Raw genomic sequence first — 25266 nt, 5'->3', positions numbered from 1 at the left:
GAAATCTGAACACGTTGCTGACGTAATCGTAGGTATGTGCTCCGACCTGCACACCATCCCCCTGGCTCTGAGCTCAGAGGCCCAGAGCCAGAAAGACAAGGGGACTGGGAGCCTGGACACTGATCTGGCTCCTGGGACCTCACGAGAAGGCAGAGAGGACCATTTGGTCATTGTGGCGGAGTATGAGCAGCTGCTGCTGCCATCTGGAAGCACCTCTCAGGGCACTTCTGATGGGGGAAGCCACTCCTCTGCCCTTCCACCATTGTCACAGTCCTCCCCAATTGCCAAAGCAACAGAAGCTACTCCTGCGACTCAGCAGGAGTCTCCTAATATGGTGATGCCTTCAAGGCCTCAGCCACACAAAGGACACCCACCATAATCATCCAGGGCAAGGGGAGAAGCAGATCACCAGCCTCTCTCCAGTGCACCGGAGCACAAGGAAACGATTTTTAAAAACTCCACAATCGTCACCATGGGTGTGTATTATATATGTGATAATTAGATGTGTCATAAGCAAGATCTCAATAAACCTTACATTTACTATCCCTCATGTGGAGGTTCATTCAATGTATAAGTGCTGTTGAACTTTTATTGTGAAACATAGATGACTTGTCAGTAATAGTGGGGGATCAAGATGGCTCAAATCCTAAGGTCACAACACAGTGAGTGTGCTGACTGGATGTTCTCAGTGATCTCACGTTCCATATGGAATGACGTTGCAATGCACATATATGCAATGCACATATCTCTGAGGCTGAGAAATCCTAACCTATTAGAATCTCTGCCTTATCAAGGCATCCCATTTGTCATGGCCATCCGTGGGCTCATGTACAGGGCCTTGCACCTCTATGTCAGGATGTTCCCTCACCTCGTCTTTGCCCTCATCGTTAGAAGAATGACCACTATCTGGCATCCTCTCTTCCTCAAGGGCATCCCCTCTCTGAATGGCGAGGTCAGGGAGAGTGCAGCACACGACGACCATGAGTGACACTCGTGGTGGAGCGTATTGTAATGCTCCTCTTGATCTGTCCAGACATCTGAACCTCATCTTCAGCAGCCAATTGTCTGCTCCACGATGGCCCTGGTGCTTTCGTGGCTGTCATTGTAGCTCCTCTCCGCATTTGTTCTCAGGGCCTTTACTGGAGTCATGAGCCATCTCTTCAAAGAATAACCCTTGTCACCTAGAAGCCAACTGTCCAGGGCTTCATGTCTGTTGAACATGTCTGGCACCTGGGAATTCCACAGAATTTACAAATCATGACTGCTGCCAGGGTTCCTCACACATACCTGCATAATCCATTGATTCTGGTCACAGACCAACTGGACATTCAAGGACTGATACCCCTTCCTGTTAATAAATGTACGGGGCTGGCCAGCTGGAGCCTCTATGGTGACATGCATACATGCAATCGCATCATGGACCCTCAGGAAACCCACTGGCTCCTTCAAGTTGACTTTAGTGGTCCATTGAGAATGCAGTGTAATGATCTGCCTATCTGAACATTACATCAGTAAAGACCCTGATGCAGTGGTGTGCAGCAGGCTGCATAATGCCTCTGAGGTCTCCACAAGCAGCCTGAAAGGTTTGTGTTACGAAGAAATTCAGCACAACACTCATCTTTACAGCAACTAGCAATAGGTGACCATCAACACAGTTGGAAGAGATGTATCCTGCCAACATGTCACAAAGAGAGTTGTCACTGTGGCTCTAGAGAGCACGAGTCTCCTCCAGCAGTGTCCCTGATATCTGAACGTAGTTCATTCTCTGCCAACATGAATGAATGGTAACATAAGTCCTTATCCACCTCTGTTGATGCATCATTATGCCTGCATCATCTTCTTACTCCAGTGCAGGTCTGTCACCCTCATGCACCACCAGTGCATCCTGAAACTCTCCAACTGCCCTTCTTCCTCACCTCCCAATTTCCCCCTCCTCTCCTCCTCACTGTGTCTCCCACAGAGACAACTTTTCCCATGTTTGCCCTACCAAGAAGGATGAGGTGCAGTTGAGGGTTAAAATTCACCTCTCAGCAGGAGAAATGAGCCTTCCAACGAACAAATGTATCCCTTGGAAACACAGCTTTTAATATCAAGTACTGCCCGCAGTCACAGCACTCTGAACTGCTGAGTGCAAACTAAGGACACAACCAGTGACTTTCCCTTACAAGCTTACAGTGAAAAAAAAATTAGGTCCCCACCTGGCGTGAATCACAGTCTCCAAACATTTTACTGCTCCCACCACATATTATTTGAGTCAATTGGGACATTAACAGACATAAATAACCAACTTAATTATATTTGAATAAAGTGGGCGATCTCCTGATTTCTGGGCCCGCCCACCTAGCCTATTATCCTGATCGGATGTGATCATGTCAGAAATGCGACCTGACATCATCGTGCATGATAATATATGGACCCGCTTTCGTTCTGTATTATTCTGCCCCTCGTTTGTGGTAGTGAATTTATTATTTTTGTTGCACATTTTTAATTATAACACATGCAAGTATTGCTGGAAGACTACAATATCTGAGTGGTTATGTTAGTATATGGTAACATATCAATGAATATCAATTGGATTTGATATATTGAATGAACCAGATTGATTACCATTGTTCATGGATCTAATTATTGCTGAACAGTAAGGAGTAAGTTGTGAATCAGGGTCTTCCTTCCCAGTAGAAACATTTCTGTATCTCCCAATACACCCATGAGTGCTGTGCTTGTAACTCAATATGTCACAATTCGTCTTTAGCAGCAGCTGATTCATTGTGTACTCCAATTGTACTGCAGCAACCACATGTGGGTCTAACATGTGCAGTGAGAGTTCTGTTGTAAAGGTCACCAGCATTTCCGGTCTGCAAGATTAATTCATATAGCCGTGGACATGCTTTCAAATCCATTTGATGTTAAGTGTCCACCTGTTTGTGGGAGTGAGGGGGGTGTTTGATTTGGGGATGAGGATGGAGAATGAGGAGTCGTACTTTTGTGTCATAGTATACTTTGATAGTTTATATTAGGTACACAAATCCTTATAGGGCTTGTATCCAGTAGAATTTAAACAGCTGTGTTTTGTTGAATTGCATACAAAAACAGCAATCTCACCAAGGAACAAATGCTAGAATCAGTCTGGATATATGTTCTGCATGTTGCTAAGATGTCTCATATAAATTGTAAAAGTGTCAGCTTTTCCAAATACATCAAGAACTTGGTGAAATTTAATAAAGCTGGAGTTGAGATTTTTCAGAAGATTGATAAGCTGTGTTTATGTTTCCAAGTTTGACAAATATTTAGGCACTTTTTCAGGTTAATTTTAACTCCTAGTAGGAGTCATGCAGACAGTGGCCATGATAGGAGTTCACTGTCATGGACCCAAATGAACAATTCCTGCCATTCACCTTAAGGGGCTGAGAAGGAGACTGGGAGGCCATTGCGGTTGGCAATGAGCCAGAGAAGCCTGAACCAGGAGGAGCCCAAGGTTTCATTTGGGGCCCAGAGGTGCACGTCTTTGCTGCCTGGGCAACAGGCAAGATAGAAAACAAATTAGATTCACTCACCTTTCTGGCGTTTGATGTTCCGGTAACAGCAAGTGCAAACTAAACAAGGTGTAGAGTCTGCAATGTTAACCAATTCCCCCTTACCCTGAGTTCCAACTGTGTGTTAACTCATTAGTGGGAGATCAATTTCTACAGGAATTCTCCCATGCCTCACTGTTTTTTCTCCAATGTTTTCACAGTTACAGCAGATATATGGGAGTACACCACCGCCCCCACCACTGCCCCCACCCCACCCCAGTAATCCAGATTCAGACTGAGTTTTTAAAGAAGTGTGCCAAAAATTAATTAATCCAATAAGGATCTTCCATCTGTTCAGTAATTCTAGCAATGTGATCCTTTTAGAACAAGCTTAAAGAGTTCACTGAAAACAAACAACACAGAAAATCTTCACAAACATGTTTTTCAAGATATTACATCAGCAACTCTAAACATAGTCCGGCATAAAGAACCCCCACTGAAAAATGTAGTATAGAAAACAGTTTTCAGGTGATATTTTACAATGGCCTAAATGACAAATAGACTAAAAATATTATTTTCTGAAAAGACCTGTAAAGAATAGCTTGAATCAAATGATGAGTGTGCCTCAGTTGCCTATACCTTATGATCTGGAATTCCCTCCTTAAACCTCTCCACCTCTCCGCCTTCTTTTACCACCCTCATTAAAACCTGCCCTCTTTGACCAAGCATTTCCTCATTGGTCCTGATATCTCCTCCTTTGGCTTGGTGTCATATTTGGACTGATTACGCTCCTGTAAAGTGCTGTCCTACAGTAAAGGTGCTACATAAATGCAAGTTGTTGTTGTTGTTCACCCACCTACCTCCAAATTTACTCCAGTATCCACAACTCCCTACTTGTGCAATGAATTCAGAGTAAACACATGTAAATAGGCTTTGGAGGCAACAGTGGAATCTACTTTTAAAACCTGTTGATCGTTTCAACTAAGGTGTATTTTCAACATTTATAGTGTTGTTGTCAAGTCATTACCAGGGAATCACCAGCAATGGCTTCTCCTCCCACTCCTCCATCATTACCTCTGATGTCCCCAGGGATCTATCTTTATCCCTCTCCTGTTTCTCATTTACATGTCTTCCCTTGTCGACATCATTTGAAAACAGTTTTAACATGTACGCTGACGTCGCCCAGCACGACCTCATGATCACTTCCCTTAACCACTCCATTGTTCCTGCAGAATGCATGTCTAACATCCAGGAATGGAGCAAAAATTTTCACCCATTAAATAATGGGACTGCAGCCATTAGCTACTGTCCCCAACCACAAGTTCGGTCCCCTAGTGACCCGACTCTATCTCCTCCCTGGCAACTGTCTGAAGCTGCAGCACATATCATTGGTTGAAACTATTAATGGACTTCAAAGCAAGATTCAACAGTACCTCCAAGGCCTGTTCATATGTGCTTACTCTGAATTAATTGCCCAAATAGAGGAGTTGTGGAAACTGGAATAAATCTGGAGCTATGCTGGCAGACAACAACAACTTACAATTATATAGCACCTCTAAAATAGGAAATCACTTGACCCTGAGATGACCTTCTGGCTACACATCACTTCAGATATCTTCAGGACCTTCTGACCAAATATCACTAAGACCGCCTATTTCCACCTATAATATTACATGGTTCCGGCCCTGTCGTAGCTCATCTGCTGCTGAAACCTTCATCCATGCCACTGTTATCTCTAGACTTGACTGTTCCAATGTGCTCCTGGCTGGCCTCGACACTTTCTATCCTCTATAAACTTGAGATCATCAGAACTCTGCTGGACATGTCCTAACGCGCACCAAGTTTCATTCCCCATGACCCCTGCGCTCGCTGACCTATATTCACTCCCGGTTAAGCAACACCATGATTTTAAAATTCTTATCTTTGTTTTCAAATCCCACCAGGGCCTCATTCCTCCCTATCTTCGTAACCTCCTCCAGCCTCACAACCCTCCCAGGTATCTGTGCTCCTCCAATTCTGGCCTCAGGAACATCCTTAATTTTAAACACTCCACCATTAGAAGCCTTGCCTTCACTTGTCAAAGCCCTAAGTTCTGGAATTCCCTCCCTAAGCCTCTCCACCTATGTCTTTTCCCTCCTTAAAACCTACCTCTTCGACAAAGCTATTAGCCACCTGCCCTAATACCTTGTTAACTTGGCTCAGTACCAAATTTTGATTGATAACCCCTAGGTAAAGTGTTTTGGGACATTTTACTATGTTAAAGATATTATGTACATATAAGTTGTTGTTGTTGTGATGTCCCTATATTGGCTTATTTCGCTGTGTTTCTGTACATGGGTCTGAAGACTCCATTTTACTGCAGGGTAAACACAGCGGAGTTCAAAGCCAAGTAAAAACAGCTCCAGTTCATTTTCTGGAAATAGGGAGGGAATCATATTTTCTGTTGCAAAATAAATGTTAAAGTACCAACTTACTGGTCCTCCTTCGTCTCCTGGATAACCTAGAAATCCCTTTGAGCCTGGATTTCCCTGAAATAACATCATTAACATGTTTACTAAGCATTTAATGGAGATAGACAAGTTACACGTTTAACAGAGTTGGTAGCACTGGACAAATGTTCTGCCGTGAGTCATCCATATAGTTTTGGGTGTCAAACATGCTCCTAAAACAGACAGTTAAAAGTAATGGTGTGCCTGTTACATGTTTATGCCATCATTTAAGTTTGCTGTCTTTTTGCAGCTGGGGAGTAATAATTGTTCTTCAATTGGCTATGTTGGGCCAAGAAGCCTAATATATTTTGATGTCCTAGAATGGGCACTGGATTGAAGATTGTGTCCTTTATTTGAAGGAGGAAGGGAAGGGCAAGTGAAGGACCAATGGCAGTGGTGAGAAAGGAACTCTCTTACACACATGAGGGCATTTCACTGATCATGTGTGCTCAAAGCCTCTTACAGCAGTCACCTTGGAACCCCAGATGCTCCTTCCATTAACTTCAGTGCTGTGTGGCCAGATGACCATGGCTACCAGGTTTTCAGGCTGTATCTGAGACAGCTCCCTTATGCCTCCATGATGAAGTGTACTCCTTTGATGGACAGTTTGTCACTAAAGTCAAAGGAGGATGACCTCAGTTGCATGAATTGTGTTCCCTGTATATTCTTTGGGGGGGATATAATATCTTGGAAGGCACATGATCCTGAAATGCCTTAATCATCTTTTCTTCTGTTCTTCATTCTCCTCCATGATGATAATGCAGGAAATGTGCCTATTGGGAATTCCATTGCTGTTCCTGAGAGGTCCTCACTGTGGTGGGAGAATATCCCAGTTGTCTCACAGTCCCACAAGCAGTTAGAAGTAAGTCAAAGGTTGTCTAGGCTCAAAGTATACAGTTACATTTCCAGTTCCTAGTTCAGTGAGACTGTAACTTCAGGAAATTCTAGGTATCAACAACACTGGCATTCATTCAATTGTGTTTAAGTTGGATGTTTAAGGATTCTCTGGGTGGATCATAGGGAGAGCCAATTCATTTTTGGAAATTTGGGTGCACCATTCTTGAGACGAAAAGCTTGTGGAAATTTCTTCCATCCTAATTTGCTGCCCAAGGAAATATGTTGCCTTATTTAGGATCCCAGAAATGTCAATTTCTAGGCCATTAAGTTTATGCTGAGTTTAACTTCAGCAAGGTTGGTATACCTCTTGCACAATGACTTACCTTGCCTCCATTTCTTCCCTGAGGACCATATGAACCAGGTTCTCCTGTACATTTACAAAGGACATTGCAACATTCTTTTTCCACGACTGCATTCTGGGAAAAAAAAATGTAAGTTTATCAATTTTTTATGATGTACGAATGCAAATTCACTGATGGATGATGAGTTAAAAAGCTACAATTTTCTATTTAAAAGAAAATATCCTATTTAGGTTCTGTAATATTATGGGCTGCGGAATGACACAATCTCAAGCGCGGGATGCCATCCCATAAAGGTCTCCAACAGAGGCTGTCATTAATGGTCTACTACTCAACTGAAAGGTAATACTACCAGAGTCTGGAATCAAGTAGCTTTAGCTCTTTAGCTAAACCCTCTTTAGCAGGCTATAGTAAGTGTACTGCATCTGTATAGGGCCTTGGTGAGACCACATATGGAGTACTGTATACAGTTTTGGTCTCATTTGAAAAATGATATTAGAAGCAATACAAAGAAGGTTCACTCGACTCATTCCTGGGATGAAGAGCTTACCCTATGAAGAAAAGGTTGAACAGGTTGGGCCTATATCCATTGGAATTTACAAGAATGAGAGGTGACCTTATTGAAACATATAAGATTCTGAGGGAAGTTGATAGGTTGGATCCCATGGAAGATGATTCTGCTTGTGGGAGAGAGTAGAATCAGGGATACATGAAGAAGAAGTGGTCTACCATTTGAGATGGAGATGAGGAGAATTATTTTTCTTTCAAAGGGTCATTAGTATGTAGAATTGTCTTCCCAAGAAAGCAGTGGAGGCTGGGTCATTGAATTTATTCAAGGCAGATTTGGACAGATTTTTGATAGACAAGGGAGTCAAGGGTTATGAGGAGGCAGGCGGCAAAGTGAAGTTGAGACCACAACCAAATCAGCTATGATCTTATTGAATGGCGTAGCAGGCATGAAGGGATGAATGGCCTACTCCTGTTCCTAAGCCTTATTTTCTTATGTTCCTAAGTCTTTGAGCTGGACAGTACATGCCTCACGGTTTTTAAAAAAATCCACTTCACTCGCCAACAGGTTTGCTCTCATTAAACAGGCAGAAAATCCTGATCTGACGATTGTAAAGAGGAACTTGTATCTTTAAAGGCAGGTTAACCGTGTCTAATAAAACAATATCTGGATGAATTAGCAACACTGAAAAATCAGGATTACCAGCAATGTTATAAGTCATTTTTAAAAATTACACTTGCTGAAGAAAACTGCTTTTCTCAGGCTTACATACTATTTGTCTATGCAAAGCACTTCCAACGTCCTCCATTTCAATTGATAGCTTTTGTTTATATTCAAATCCTCTTCCAAACTCAACGAACAGGATATCATCTATATTTGGAGCACCCTCCAAAGCCACAGTGATGAGTGCATTGACTCCTATAATTATAAAATGACCATTTATTTCATTATGTTACAGATAGCTAAGCAGGACCAAAAATGCTTATCGTATGGCTAGACATTTTTAATTTGAGGAAAACAATTTGTTCGAGGAAAGTAAATAAATTATGCAGTGAACTATTCTAAAGTTATCTTTAACAGGAATGAAAGTCCAGACAAATTTACCCAAAAAGAGAAAATACACTTTAAGTTTACAGTAAAGTCATTTTTTCTGTATTTTAAGCATTTACTTGAGTATTTTCTAGACAGGTTCACAGTACTTTTCAGATAACAAGAATGAAGGAAGTAGAAAAGGAGTTTTTAAAAAGTTATATGGAAGTAATAAATAACAGCTTTCTGAACTCACTCCCTACACTCAGGCAACAAGAATGACCACATGTGTCAGATATTCAAGCACAGCTGGTTCTTTTTGGAATGAGTGTGGTGAGTAAGTCATATTTTAGAAGGGTAGGTGAAATTGAGGAAATGAATCATAAAGCTTATTTGTCAAAAGTTAAGGTTGAACTTCTGTAGTCAAAAATGAGAGAACTTGTTACATTTGATAGGATATAAATTAAATTAAATCTCTTCAGTTCTGGTCAGAATCAATAATAAAACTAGACTCTATGGAGCGCGGGGAAGGGTGGCAGATGGAGGATTGAGTGCGTGGGTTTAGGAGGGGACAGGGGGATGGGGGTTGAAGCTGAAGAAATTAACAGTGCAGCGGAAAGATGGATCCAAACAGCCAACTTTCAAGTTTCACTCAAGAAAATTAGATTGCGTGCGCACAATGCCGTCAGGAGAAGCGGGTTGACAATTATCATCTGTGGAGAGAGAAACAGACTTAATATTTCTTCAGAACTGGAGAGAAGTAGGGATGTGGTGGGTTTACACTGTTGAATAAAGGGGAGGGGTAGGTGGAACAAATGAGAAAGCCAGGGGTAGGTTAGAGGGTGGGGTAGATTAAATGACAAAGATGTCATGGAACTAAAGGCAAGGGGAGTGGTAATGACAGTATAAAAGAAACAAATCATTCGTCCAGAGTAGGTGTGAATAGCAGAATAAAGGTTAGCACTGTCTGAAAGCAAAAACCTGAGAACAAGATACTTGGGGGGGAAAAAATTCAAAATGGAGGACCGAGTTCAACGGTCTGAAGTTGTTGAATTCAATGTTGAATCCAGAAGGATGTAAAGTGCCTAATCGGAAGATGAGGTGCCATTCCTCCAGCTTGTGTTGGCCATGGACAGAAACGTGAGCACGAGAGCAAGTGAGTTGAAATGGAAAGCGACAGGGCAGTCGAGGTTGAGCTTGCGGACTGAGCGAAGGTGTTCCACAAATCAGTCACACTGTCTACATTTGGTCTCCCCAATGTAGAGGAGACCACATTATAAGCAGCGAATACAGTTGACTAAGTTGAAAGAAGTACAAGTAAATCACTGCTTCACCTGGAAGGAGTGTTTGGGATCTTGGACAGTGAGGAGAGAGGAGGTAAAGGAGCAGGTTTTACACCTCTTGTGATTGCATGGGATGGTGCCGTGGGAAGGGGATGAGGTGTTGGGGGTAATAGAGTGGGCCAAGGTGTCACGGAAGGAATGATCCCTTCGGAATGCTGACAGGGTGGGTGAGGAGAAGATACGTTTGCTGGTAGCATCATGTTGGATTTGATGGAAATGGTGGAGGATGATACTTTGAATATGGAGGCTAGTGGGGTGGAAAGTGAGGACAAGGGTAACCCTATCATGGTTCTGGGAGGGAGGGAAAGAGGTGAATGGACAAGTGCGGGAAATGGGTTAGATACGGTTGAGGGTCCTGTCAACCACAGAACAGGAGAGTCCTCAGTTGAGGAAAAAGGAAGGCATGTCAGAAACACTGTTGTGGAATGTAGCATCATCAGAACAGATGTGATGGAGATGGAGAAACTGGGAAAATGGAATGGAGTCCTTACAGGAAGCAGACTGTGAGGAGGTGTAGCCAAGGTAGCTGTGTGAGTCAGTGTGCTAGTAAAATGATTATTAGTAGACAATCTATCCCCATAAATGGAGACAGGCTGAAATGTTGGGTCCATCAGGGTAGCCCTATTTGTGGGTTTTGGGAAGGAGATAGAAGCAGCACTCAGCCTCTAACATTTAGAAGCAGCACTCAGCCTCTAACATTGTTATCAAACCCACTGACAAGGTTGGTGCTGTTGTTGTCTGGCATACCTACCTCTGCCTTACAGAGGCTGAGCGCTAACTCTCAGACACTTCTTCCTACCTCCCCCAGGACCATGACCCCACCACCGAATATCAAGCCATTGTTTCCAGAGCTGTCACAGACCTCATCTCCTCTGGAGATCTTCCCTCCACAGCCTCCAAGCTATTAGTACCCCAACCCTCTACAGCCTGCTTCTACCTCCTTCCCAAAATCCACAACAGGATGATCCTGGTAGACTCATCATTTCAGCTTGTTCCTGCCCACTGAAATTATTTCTTCCTATCTTGACTCTATTCTTTCTCCCATTGTCCAGTCTCTTCTCACCTACATTCGTGATTCTTCTGGCACTCTATATCATTTCAACAATTTACAGTTTCCTGGCCCTAATCACATCCTTTTCATTGTGGATGGCCAATTCCTCTACACCTCCACCCAAACCAGGACAGACTGAGGGTTTTCCACTTCTTCCTTGAAAGGAGGCCTGAAAAATCCCCATCCACCACCATCTTCCTTTGCCTGGCTGAACCTGTTCTCTCATTGAACAATTTCTCCGTCAACTTATCTCACTTCCCCCAAATAAAAGATGTAGCTATGGGTACCCTCATGGGCCCTAGCTATGCTTGTCTTTTTGTAGGGTATGTGGAACGTTCCTGGTTCCAGTCCAATTCAGGCCCCACCCACAACTCTTTTTCCAGTAAATCAATGACTGTATTCCTTTTCACTCAACCAAGGATTCTACCCCACTGTGGTAGGCAGGGCCCTAAACCATTTGCCATACTTCTGCCCTCACCCCTTCCCCCCCCACCTCTCAGAACCACGATAGGCTTTCCCTTGTCCTCACTTTCCATCCCACTAGCCTCCATATTCAAAGGATTATCCTCTGCCATTTCTGTCAACTCTAGCATGATGCCACATCTTCCCCTCCCCTCCCCTGATAGCATTCCAAAGGGACTGATCCTTCTCAAAACTCTAGTCTGCTCCTCTATCAGCCCCAACACCTCATTCCCTCCCCATGGCACCTTTCCATGCAATTGCATGATGTGTAATAGCTGCCCTTTTACCTCCTCCCTCCTCCCTGTCCAAGATCCCAAACAATCCTTCCAGGTGAAGCAGTGATTAACTTGTGCTTCTTTCAACTTAGTCAACTGTATTCGCTGCTCATAATGTGGTCTCCTCTACATTGGGGAGACCAAATGTAGACTGTGTGACTGATTTGCGGAACACCTTCACTCAGTCCACAAGCTCAACCTCGACTGCCCTGTCGCTTTCCATTTCAACTCACTTGCTCTCGTGCTCACGTTTCTGTCCATGGCCAACACAAGCTGGAGGAATGGCACCTCATCTTCCGATTAGGCACTTTACATCCTTCTGGACTCAACATTGAATTCAACAACTTCAGGCCATGAACTCGGTCCTCCATTTTAAATTATTTTCCCCTTAGTGTCAGTCTGTATCTTGTTCTCGTGTTTTTGTTTTCAGACAGTGCTGACCTTTATTCTGCTATTAACATGTTTTGCTATTTTGTTTTCAGGCAGTGCTGACCTTTATTCTGCTATTCACACTTATTCTGGACCAGTGATTTGTTTCTTTTATACCATCATTAACACTCCCTTTACCTTTGGTTCCATGACATCTTTGTCATTTAATCTCTCCTGCCCTCTAACCTATCCTCGGCCTCCCGTTTTGCTCCAACTGCCCCTCCCCACTTTTTCAACAGCCGTAAAATGCATTACACTCCTACCTGTCTTCAGTTCTGAAGAAGAGTAAATTGGATTCGAAACGTTAACTTTCTTTCTCCCTCCACAGATGCTGAGTTTTTACAGCACTTTCTGTTTTTATTTCAGATCTCCAGCATCCGCAGTATTTTGCTTTTATTGACAATGATCAAGTTATTCACACAATTGAAGCAATGCTGACACAGATTTTTGAGCTTAACATGATATTCATGGGTTTCCTTGCCAGCGAAGGAAAGACAAGAATCTTCAGGGGCAGTTGAGGGCTGGGTGGGGCGGTTACTGAATCTCAGGGACATATGGCACTACATACGCAGTACAAACAATACTTTCTGACCTACAGATGGAAAAAGCAGTTGGCAGTAGGTTGGACCAAGATGACCAGCAACAGCACTAGCAACTAACCCAGCAGCAGCTAACTGGTCACAAACTGTGGCTGAACAAGAGAGAGAAACTCAGCAGATAAGGGAGCAGCCAAGAGGTGCTGCTCACAGGAGAACATACTGAGAACAAAGGGCCTACAAGCAGAGGACAAGATTCTTTGGCACCTTGAATAAACAGTGCCTCAGGAGGCACAGCTCATTGTATTAGATGATGGCAGCCATCTGCTACCTCCTAAAACAAGGCCTCTTTGCTAGCCCTAGTGGTCATGTTACCAGTGGCTGTCAAAGTCACCACCGCTCTCTGCTTTTGTGGCTCGGGATCCTTTCAGAGTCATTTGCTAGATCTCCCAGTCAGGTTCCTCAAATGGGTGATGGATAGCTTATTTGCCAGGAAATTGTCAATGTTCCCTGTGATGATGCCAATCAGAATGAACGGGTGCTCAGGTTTGCAGCTTCGGCTAGCTTCTCATGGGTGCAAGGCACAGGTGCTTTAATTGGGGGACCTGCATATCACCTAGGAGTGTTGTCAACCATAAAGTCTACCACTCCATCAACATGCAGCTGATGTGTAACCACAAGAAGATACTATGCAGGTGTGCACAGGAATCCCTGGCAGCCACCAAGATGCTTTCATCCTCCAGCAGTCTAAGCTCACTGACATCCTCACATCTGGAAGCTGAGCTAATTGGTGGGTTGTTGGGAGACAAAAAACTTGGCTGATGACATCTGTCAGGAACATGACCAATGATGGTGTATAGTGTTCTAATGATTGTCATAGCACCACCAGATGTGTCATTAAACAAGGCATCAGCATGTCAAAGGTGCGCTTCAGTTACCTTGACAGATCTGGAGATGCCCTTCCGTATGTACCAGCCAAGGTCTCCAGCATGGTCAGTGTTTGCTGAACTATGCACAACATTGCGCAGCAACGAAGTTTGGGCCTGCAGGAGGATCAAGGCATGGTGCTCAGATCCTCTTTGGATGACTCTGAGGGGGAGGGCGATGAGGGCAATGCATCACCAGCTGCACACATTGCTGCCAAGGATGTGCTGATCATTGCAAGGTTCATTTAGGCTCCACCAATGGACCCATCTCCCAAGCACACACTTTTCCGCTGCCATCCTCCTCCTCCACCCATGCCACTAACACAAAGTAACCCTGAAGCCACCACCATTTTCCTGTTCCCCACTTCTTGCTACCAATTCATATCTTTGCAGTCTTCAACCAACAAGTTAAAAGGCCACTTGCCCAGTCAGAAACCAAGAATGGGCAAGACAGGAAAATGGTGCACAAGCCGAATATTTATGTCCTTCAAATAAAGAATAACAACTTAATAAAATATCAAAGTCTAAAACGTCCCTGTGTCTACATTTGTGCAACCACAAATATCAATATTTTTCTTTTAAACTCTTACATGGTGCAATCCTTGTGATTTCAGCAGAGGTTGAGGTAGGCTGCTCAGAAATCTGCTCTCTCTATCTCTCTTGGTCAACGTCTTCTCAGTTTTGTAGCCCATAAGAGACTCACCAAAGACTGCTCCATCTGCGCCTGTGCCAGGGCAGACTCAGCCATTGGGATATGAGCCAGCATGGGAGGTACTGACTGGGGGCGGGGGGGGGTGGGGGGGAGGGTTGGGATTCAATGGGTGAGAAATGGAAGTGCTTAGAGCCAAGTCTCCACTTCCATGTCCACTTCCTCTATCATCGCTCTCATGACCCAGCCACACTTCCCTGCTAACAGAGAGACAGAGAGCTTAGAAGAGGTGTGGCATAATGGGGTCATACTCCCAAAAGTTAGAATCAATTGAATCTAAAAACGCTTCCAGTGAAGATTCCAAACTACAGCCTGGTAGGTTGTTAAATAAATTTTTGCAAAGTAGCAGATGCAGCTATAAATATATTTCAATATGTAATGTCTGGGCAATGCGAACATTCAGGAAACACTAAAGTTACAGCATGGACAGAATTTAATCAGCTGACAGTGGCCCAGATTTTCGCTCCTGGGTTGGGTGCGCAGAACAGGAGAATCCCGGCTCTGTGAACCTGACCTTCAAAAATGGCTGCCCGCAGAGCGGCTTCCATTCTGGGGGAGGTGGGTGGCGGTGCGGGCTTCATTGGAAGTCAGGCCTGTCGCCCCCTGGAATGAATGCGGACCTGGACTGGGCGGAAAGCCTGCCTCTGTGCTCCGGCACTGTGTTGAATTAAATACAAAAAAGAATAAAACAAAAACCAGCCCTCACCCCTAACCAACCCCCCCAAAATTCCCATGTGCCATCCATGCCAACCTATGCCACCACATGCCCCTGTACTAACACATACCCTCTATGTCACCTCATGCCCCCAACCCATCCCATTGATACCTTATACCCATATGCCAACATTTGCCCCTCTACCCATCTTGTGGCCCCTCATTTTCCTATGCCCCCACATCCCTATGGCCCTTTATACCCCCAATGCCAACTTGGTGCCAATTTATGTCAACCTATGTCATCCACCTACCGCCCTTTGCACTTACTCTATCAATGCCAACTCACATAGTACCCTTTGATGGTTCCTTGACAGCTTTGACAATTCTTTGACAGCTTGATAGTTCCAATGAGTTTAGGCATAATTGTTATTTTTAACAATTCCAAAGGAGTGCCTTATCTCTTCCAAAGGGTGTCTTACCTCTCCCAAAGGTGTCTTAGGACCATATCCAAAGGGGTACCTTACCTCTCCAAAGGGATATCTTGGCTTTCCAAATTAATCCACCAAGATCAGACCTCCTTTTACCTGGTCTTATCTGCGCATTTCAGGTTTCACACTCTGGGCCTACCAAAATCCCACGTCAATGGCGGCAGTTGGTGAGTTAAGTGGCCAGCTGCCTCTGTAAACTGTGCATTAGCGAACCCTGGTCCGACTCCACTCCCGCCCCCGTGAAAATGGAACATGCCATGTTCTGGGGAGGGACTTAGAATTTCCAACTATTTCCAGGATTTCTGTCACAACATTTTGGTAAAAATCTGGACTAGTATGCACTTATAGTGGACCATAACTGGCTCAATCCTTACAGTGTTGAAAACAATTTGCTTTACCTTTCATTTTCTAATCATATTTCCTATTTTTAGCCCTAATGGACTTTATTTGAAGTCTTCACTGTCAAAAACCAGTTGTCCATGTCTTTGAACTTTAATTTTCATCAAGATATACGATCTTTCTACAAACCTTTAAGGTACTTTACTTAAATGGCCCACAAAATCATTTGCTGTTTTTATGGCAAATATTTTCCGACAACAATTCCCAAGGTATGGTCCGGGTTTACCTGCTCTAGGCTGGGATTTTCCGGCCTGCCATGGCAGGACCTGCCGCGGGAGATTCGGCGGCCCAGCCAAAAGTCCATTGACTTTCAGCGGGAGAAGACGACCCCAGCAGCGGGCAAGGCTGGGAGATCTCACCCTTGGTTTGTTTATTTTGAACCTGGGATCATCTTCAGGTTGTGAACCCCTCCACCAGAGTAGTGGGCTTTCCAGTTGCTCATTGCCAAAGCAAGCCAGTTAAGAGCCCACCTCTGCGATTCCTGACCAATTAGGGAGGGCGGGTGCGATGACATGGTCATTTTGCCAGAGGAAGGATTTCTCATTAAAGGGGCCATGGCATGTTTCAGAAAAGCTCACCAGGAATCGGATTTTTTTAGGTTGCAGTACACACAAGAATGTTGAGGGGGCCTGGGAAGACTGGCCCCCATGACTCCCACTTTCACCTGAGGGAGCTGAAGGGCTGAGGCGAGTTCTCCTACAGGCAGGAGGGAGAAGGCACCTTCTTCAACCAAGTAGGCACAGCTGGAAGTGACTGAGGAAATGAGCAGCAGCAGTGTGGCCCCTGTAACTTAGAGACAGTGGACCAGTGCGATCAAGGACCTTAGGAGGTGAGTGGCATAGCTCTGTCAGATGCCAAGCTCCACACTCTGACTTGCACAGCATTCTTCTGCACAGCACATCTCAGATCAAGACACCTTGCAGCTCCACTCATTCCTCTCTCGCCAGATTCCCTACACACCTAGCTGAGCAGGCAATGCTTAGAATATTCCTCAGTATACCGCCCTTTTGCACCCATACCTCAGTTGATATACACAAATGTTGCTCTTCACTCCTCTGGACAAAAGCCATTCTTATCACTCAGACCTCCCCGCTTTCTCTCCTTGCAGGAGTAGAGATCACACAAGTTGACAAGAGTCAGAGATGTAGGATGTGGAATCCAGCAGGGGTGGGCCTCCAGTGACAGGCACCTTATTGGCCATTGGCAATATGTGTCTGCCTGGCCCAATAGGAGAGCGGTCGTGGACCATGAGGATGAAGATGTCAGCAACGACCTGCTGTGACAGGCTGAATCTCACAGGCACATGTTGGGATAACTGGTCTCCTGGCATATAGGCCCTCTGTCGGAGGCCTCATCTCCTATCACCTGCATTTTGGTGACCATTCCCTCTGCCCTGTGGCAGGGCATGTGGTTGCAGAGAAAGCAGCTGATTTTGCTGCTGGTGTTGCTCCAGCTGCAGCTAGAGCATGTTGCTTTGGAAAGGCCCCTGCCCTAGACCATCAACAGCAGGTAGAGTGGCGGGGGTTGGGGTGGGAGATGGTGTCAAGGTGGATCTGCATAAGCTGCCCCCTTGCCACTCTGAAGTGCCAGTCAGGAGAAGGGCCTTCCAGGCAGCTGGCGCTCACCCATCAAACAATGGCAGTGCAGTGCAAAGAAGCATCTCAGCCTGGCTATTTCTGCAGCTCAACAGTGAAACTGGTCAAACCTCAAAGCTTGTCTGTTTCGTTGAGCCAGTCCCTCCCACTGTGCTTTCACCTTATCCTAACAGCTGCGTTGTAGACACAGCCTGAGACTGCTCCCTTATTGAGAAATATTGGTTCCACTGGGAAAATCCCTCTTAATTCCCGTCTTAATGACTTGAAATTTCATTCCTGCCTCAGCTGTGGGGGTTCCCAAACCTCGCCACCCACACGTCCTGTAAAAAGTGGCTGGAGATAAGAACACTTCGGCAAATTGGGCCGGCCGACAGAGGTTTTTCTAACTTTCCCGGCCCCCACAACCATCAAGGTCATGGGAAAATTCCGCCCAATGCTTCTGATCTTTTTTGAATGAATGTGTTGGCATGAGTGGTTTCTAGTTTCCTGACATTCTCAATGAGAGAAGACTGTAATTTCTACCCTCCGTTTTTCACTAACTTACATGTTATGATTTTTCAAGTGCTTTTTAATACTTTACACATGGTCCTGTTCTTCATATTAAACGTTCAAATGCCCTAGCTATTAAATGTTCATTTTATTCATAAAGAATCCTTTTTTTCCATCAATTTCAACGTAATCTTCCCGATTACCAGAATGGAAATATCAACATTTCTGCAAAACAAAATCCAGACCACTTCAAACCTTTTCAATTTCTCTACATGTTTTTTCTCCTCACTATTGCACTCTGTAATCAATAAAAGGCCCCAATTGTTCCTTAATGCATTGTCTGTTTAAAATTATTTAGATACAATTGCAATTCAGTAACTGCAATTTTTATCCAATTTTCTTCTCACATTTTTCCTTCGCTTTCAGATAGTTTTCCAATCTTCCCCCGTCCATGTTTCCTTGCAGTGCAAATATTTTTGCTTTTGTTATTTATGCCTCCTTTTTTAAAATTTGTGGGTCTGGGTTTTATACTAAGTAAGAATGCAGTGAAAATCTATATCCTTCTCATTTTGTTCATTTTCTCTAGTGTGAGCACTGTTTCATGGTGTTCAAGCACAATAGTCCAAGTTAATGTGTATTTGTACTTCAGATGAAAGTTACCAAAGTTCAGCCATTCTTTTGCAATTTTTTGTAAGTGACTTCAAATTTTCATTTAGAAAATAAATAGCACAAACATTCCAGTAACATGACAGAATATTGCCATTGGTAAAGAAGTAAAGAATATGAAAAACCATCTTGTCCGCTGGTGCATTGATGAATTGAGATCATTTTTCCTCCTCTGCTACAGTTTCACTGGTTCCAGCAGGCCTTTCAATGGGAGTTGGCAATATGCCATGGGAGGAATCATAGGGAAATTTAATCCTGTCCTCAATCAACATCCATCCGATCAGAAAGCACTGGATGACAATAAGGCACAGAATTCTGGTTTATCCTTATGAATGCTGAGGCCATGTATCGTACCCTGGCTGCCACCTGTTCATGTAACGCAGCATGGCTAGAAGTTGAACTTCCTAAACTGTACAGTCACACCATGTTTATATACCTCTGTAGGTTTTAAAAATATATTTTTATAAGATCTAACTGCCCATTTATCATCTGAAAAATGGGCAGGCAGTAAATGAAAATCATGGCGGCCAGGGTGGGTGGTGGTGGGGGTGGGTGCTCTCAATTACCTTTATTAATGCCCAAGATCTGCCCAATACAATTTTCTGATGGTCTCTAAGTGAGCGAGCTGTTCAACTGGCTGAAACAGGAAAGAGGCTGCCTAAGTACGCAAACTCGGGTGCTTCATGTAAGACCCGAATTGAAATTTTCAGGAAGCAATGGGCTGCTCGTGCATCGCTCTTGCTCCTTAAAGGGATCTCTGGCAAAAAAAAAAATGCCAGGAAATTTTTAATTCTTTTTGATGAATCCAGGAGGAGCAGGAGAGCTTTACGTTGTCATCCCTCCTCCTGCTCCCGCCCTGGCTCAACACAGGAGCTGGCTGACATATCGTCCTCCCGCTATGAGCAAGCTGCAGGAGGGTCCTCTCCTGGTGCCCAAATCTTGCCGATGGCATATCAGTGAGGTCAGGGCCTTGATTTGGTTCAGGCTTCACAGCAACGCCAATAGCTGGATGGCACAGCAACTCTGACGAGCTGGCAGCTGTTCTCAGCGGAAGTCACAGTGCTCCTCCAGTGACCCCAATAAAACTTGGATAAATAAATTACACGGTTACCTTTTTCTCTGAGACCTCTGGCTGTTGTTTCAAAACTCTCTTTGGTGCCATCTAAGCCATCCGTAAATATAAGCATCACCTGCAAAGAGATCATCTTGAAATATATTTGTTGTGAATATTTTACTCTTCAAGTAACACATTTAATGCGTAGGCAAATAATTTACTGCTTATGTTGCCACGACGGGCAGGTATTGTTTGTTAATTTTCGAACGTGTGGCAGAAGGTTGAATCTAATTGGTCTCACTAGTTGGATGGAAAAATGTTAACTTGGTCCATAGGATAAGAAAAGGGAAGTATGTGCCCTAAAATTGAAACACTACTTATCACGCTGTTCCTCCTTTGGGCCTTTAGCCCAAGCGCCTGCCTGAATCAGGGAGGAACCTCATTAAATTACACAAATCAGAGACCTTTAGCACACATAGGACATCGACTGCAATTTTGAGGTACAAGTGTGCAGAGTTGCATGGTGCCACATTTTTCCTATTTGTGGGGGGTTGTGAGTGTCTAAACTAATGGTCCTCAAAGCATTCTTCCCCACTTTCAGCCCCCCGACAGGCTCTGTCTGTTAGACAGCTCAGTGTGAAAGCCAACAAAGGGATCTCCCATTTAAAACGGAGATGAAAAGCAATTTTTTTTCTCTCAGAGGGTCATGCGTCTTTGGAACACCCTTCCCCAGAGAGCAGTGGATATTTTGAATATTTTTAAGGCCGAGGTGGATAGATTCTTGACTAACAAGGGAGCCAAAGATTATCGGGGGTAGGCAGGAATGTGGAATTGAGGCCACAATCAGGTCAGCCATGATCTTATTGAATGACGAAGCAGGCTCGAGGGGCCGAATAGCTACTCCTGCTCCTGATTCGTATGTTCATATGTTCGTATGGTTTGCCACCCACCCAGTGCCAATGAGCTGCAGCCATCCACCCATTCTCTGATGATAGTTAACTACAGCCTTGCTGTGTTGTAACTAGGAAAGTAAACTTGTGCTGGTTTGTGTCCCCAACACTTCTTTGTCCCTTGCTTATGGCCCACCTGCTGTTACGTGCTCCTGCTCACTTTGGTTTTTCTTTAACCTGTATCCAGTCTCAAGCAGGAGCAGAAAACCCAACTGTAGTTCACATGTTCTGCACCTCTATCAAACTGTCAAATAATATTTCATAAAATCCTGTAAAGTATCATGGGAGATTTCACAGAAAGATTTATGATAGAAGGATCCTTACCTTTGCCTTTGAAGTTGTATCCCCAAATTTGTTCCCGAGTGCCTCCAAAGTCTCAAGATTCAAATCAATTTTGGCTGCTGCTTGGGTTGTCATGAGGTTATTAATTATTTCAGCACTATAGTTTTCGAATTTTGTTTGAAAGATAACCTGGCCGGTTTCACTTTGCATGTAAAATGCCACCCTGATCACTGGATGAGAACCAGAGACACAGCTCATATCACTCGCGGATGTGATTCTCTGCATAATTTCCTCTAGCTTTAGCTGTAATTTCTGTTGCCCAATAAATATATTCTGTGATCCAAACCATCCAGGGAGATCAAATCCCACAGCAATGTCTACGATGCAGTCTGCAAATCACATAACATGAAAGCAATCAGAAACCACATTATTGCCTTTCGTATCACACACAAACAGTTAAAGAAGAAATGTAGAATTTTATAAATAGACTGCTATTACATATATCGGCAAACTTTGTGCTATCTGGCACTCTACCAATCGCAGCTCTCTACTAACCAGAATATCTGATGTTCCCCTAATACGAATCGTCACTTTACCAACTGGAAGCAATCATGGAGTTATCTGGAACCCGTACCTGTACTGTATTATTTTATACTTGTATTTATGTTTTAATATACTGTTGAAAATTAGAAGTAAAAAGAGTACTGTTCTTTATTTCCTGAGTACTTGCATATTAGATCATGCTCTGCTGTATTCCAGTGGTAAATGGAACTCTCCATTAACTGGCATTTTTGATAACTGGCCCCACCCCCTCAGATGCTGGATAATAAAGATTTTACTGTATATAATGTTTGGAATAATTATATCATATAATGTTCCACATCAAAAAGAAATCCTAGGACATCCTAAGCTGTTTGAAAACGTTCACCCTGCCTGTGATATTCATCAGCAGGAACCAATGTTACTCATTAAGTATATGAAATAGATCGCCAATCTTTTATTGACAAAGGTTATAATGGATATGTGCCTGTGTACTACAGGATAGGAATCACATATTGATTGTTCAACCCTTGTTTAGACCAATAATTTGTAATTCAGTGATGCCTATCTCTTATCTTTTAGACATACAAGGGTGAATTTGTGAATGTTACATTGTTTGGCGGTGTGCAGGAGTTTGACCCGCAAGTGGGTGAATTGCCAACTCTTGCCCCCACCCTGGTCTTTGAGAGGCATCCAATAATGCATCTCTCATTCACTTAATGGCTGCCCACTGGATCGCTGGCCAACAGCACAGTGGAAGGGCGGGCAGGCCATCCAATCAGGGATGGAAAAAGGGGGCCAGAAGGGGCATGGGGTAAAACGGAAGTCAGTCACGTCCACCCATTTAAAGGCACCCCTGGCATAGGATTGTGGTGGCTGCACCACAAGTCATACAGTAGAGGCAGGTCGAAGCTTTTTTCCAGGAAGGCTTTTAAATCCTTTGAAGTATTGCATTAGGTAAGTGTTTAGTTTTAAGTGTGGTGACTTTTGTGCTAGTAGTGAATCATTTAGGACCCTTACCAGAAGGAAAGGACATTTGAATACACATGACCCTTTTCCCTTTGGAGGCAGAAAGACATGTACACGCATTGCGCCTGCTTTCAGCTGAACAAAATAAGTGACAGCCATTCACTGACTCTTTCCTCAGGGCAATGCCTTGACCAATCAGGGTCAAGCTACCTGGTTTAAATTTCAAACAATGCTTGGCAGTTAACCATCAGTCACCAGCAGTGGTGCATTCTCTCTCCATGGCAATGCCACTTGCCAACCAATCAGCACTATCTTCACATACAGTGTAAACTGTTGTTTTCCCCTTATATTGGTATTCTTGTGAGTGTCCTGATGAGTGCAAGACCAAAAGCTTAGCCATATTTGGCTTTTTTCAGCAATACTGAATGGCAAGCGTTTGTGAGAAGATTTGAATTCAGTCCTTTAACTTTCTTTGTCTCTCCACAGATGAAGGACAGAATGGACCTCCGCCAGCTGGTCAAGAATCTAGACCTAGGACAGCCCCACAGTCTGATGATGATTCCCTGCGAGTCCTTTCTCAGGCTGTGTTTGATAAGTGGGAGTTCCTCATGCCCAACGGTGGGAAGAGGAGACCTCCCAGCCAGCCAAAAGCAGTCTGGATGGAGGTTTCAGTGGAGGTCATCAGCCAAGGGGTCATCCAGAGAACCTGGCTGCAGTGCCAGAAAAGGTTCACTGGCCTCTTGAGATCAGCAAGCGTTAGTGTCTAACCATTTCAGTGATGGACATGGATCGAAGGGTGTGTTGGTGTGAAGTGGCTCAAATGTGGGGTTGTCTACTGTATTGCCTAATTGTAGAAGGTGGTATGATGCAGGCATGGGCTTCTGAACTGCAATACCTGCATTGAGAAAAGCACATGTTGGCCACACATTTGAAGACATGATTGCAGCACAGCAAATAATCATTCCAATGTCCTTTCTCATTTCCAGGAGAAGAGGGTGCACAATGACAGGGAAAGGATCAGGAGCGGAGGTGGTCAGCCCAGGACCATCCTCACACTGCTACAGGAAGAAGTCCTGGAGCGGGAGTCCTATCACTGGAGCAGTTCCATTAGTAGAGGTGAGGTTGGAGGAAGGCCTCTGGGCGGTGAGATTCCAAGGGTGCATAGCTGTCTCCAGAAAACTGTGCTTAAGTGGGGGTGGGTGGGGGCAAATGTCCTGGAAACTGGGGAGGCTGTCAGGAAAGTGGCATTGATGGATTTTGACAAACATTGGCAGCTGTAGCCACAAACCCTGAGGGACTGTCGCTAATCTCTGAAGAGGACGGCGAAGCCTGAGAGGGTGCACAGGCGTCACATCCTGGCGCAGCACCTAGCGCCAGAGCAGATGTACGCACTTCAGTGGTTATGTGTGACTCGGCTGTAAGCGATCCACACACCGATGAGAGCACAGCTGTCAGAGATGGAACAGGACTCTGGCACCCGGAGGAGTGTTGGAGGTGACCTAGATGCTGAGCCCCAGTCTGATGACGATCCTCTGGAGTGGAGCCATCCATCAGGTGGCAGGTGCTGGACATACAGTGCGAGGTACATGGAGATTCCAGAGGGGTTGTGTACACTGGCATGGAAATTGGAGAAATTCATCCAGGCCCTGAGCACTGCGGTCACTCGCTGAACAGAACTCATGGTTTCCTCCATTGAGAGACTGGCGACTGTAATGGAGAACTAAACCCAACAGCTCACTGATGGGACACTGGGTATGTGTGCTGACCTGCATTCCATAGCCTTTCATTGAGCTCTGAGGCCCAGAGCCAGGGAGTGAGGGGGACGAGAAGCCTGGAGTCACACCCAGGTCCTGGTTCTCCTCAGGGGAGCAGGAAGGGCCAATTCGACCTCACTGTGGTTGATGAACTACTGCCGCCGTTGGGGAGACACCACTCAGGGTGCTCCTGATGGGGATAGCCCTTCCTCTGCCCCTCTACCATTGATACAAATGCCTCAGAATGCCACAGTGACAGGTGAGCCTCCTGCGACTGTGCAGGAGACTCGCACTATGCCCGGGCCCTCATAGCCGGATGACAACCGCCAAAATCATTGCAGGGAAAGGGGGCATAAGGGTCAGCAGCCTGTCTCCAGCAAAGCTGGCAGCGAGAGGGGACCATCGTTCTGTAGAACGCAGAAACGAGTCAAGTTACCCCAACGGGACAGTAGCTTTGATTGTTTTATGATGAAACACTTCCAGAATTTTTGACAATGGATTATTTTATCCTGGCCCTGAAATCTCCAGAATTCTTAGTTAATTTAGCTACAAAAGGTTGCGAAAGAGGAATTTGAGAAATAAGTAATGAAAAATGATTTTTTTTCTTGGCAATCTCCTCTTCCAAAAGTGCTTATACTTCAGCAAGAGCTAGTCCTCCTGTCAGCTCACTTCATTAGCCATTGGTGATATGTTCCTTCATAGTAAGTGACAGTTTTATAGTCATTGTCAGACTTGTAATTTGAGTTTTTTTTAACATTGAATTCAAATTTCATTGAACCCAGGTCCCCAGAGGATCGTGCTGGGTTTTAGGGATGTGCAGTTAAGTGACAGTACCACTATGCTACCACCTCACCCTAGTGACGCAAGTGATAATATCCTTACATCACTGATGAGATTAACTAACAGCAAACATTAGGGATCAAAAGAGGGGAGCATCATGAGCTACTTTCTGGCTAAACTT

The 25266-nt window shown here is 44.5% G+C and overlaps 1 protein-coding gene across 2 annotated transcripts in view; it reads right to left on the bottom strand.

The window, feature by feature from the left end:
- Positions 1 to 25266, bottom strand: part of LOC144679091 (collagen alpha-6(VI) chain-like) — a 140273-nt gene that overhangs the window by 82896 nt on the left and 32111 nt on the right. For both annotated transcript variants that reach the window (XM_078539382.1, XM_078539383.1), the window contains exons 4-8: positions 21085 to 21431; positions 19868 to 19946; positions 8478 to 8623; positions 7222 to 7314; positions 5987 to 6040 (exon numbers count right to left, since the gene is read on the bottom strand). In XM_078539382.1, the coding sequence (XP_078395508.1) occupies positions 5987 to 6040; positions 7222 to 7314; positions 8478 to 8623; positions 19868 to 19946; positions 21085 to 21431 (719 nt within the window). The remainder of the gene's footprint in view (positions 1 to 5986; positions 6041 to 7221; positions 7315 to 8477; positions 8624 to 19867; positions 19947 to 21084; positions 21432 to 25266) is intronic.

This window comes from Cetorhinus maximus, chromosome 3 (assembly GCF_964194155.1).
Source record: "Cetorhinus maximus chromosome 3, sCetMax3.hap1.1, whole genome shotgun sequence".
NCBI classification, from domain to species: domain Eukaryota; kingdom Metazoa; phylum Chordata; class Chondrichthyes; order Lamniformes; family Cetorhinidae; genus Cetorhinus; species Cetorhinus maximus.
Note: the sequence above shows the minus strand (reverse complement) of the source record. Positions and strands in the feature narration are given on the sequence as shown.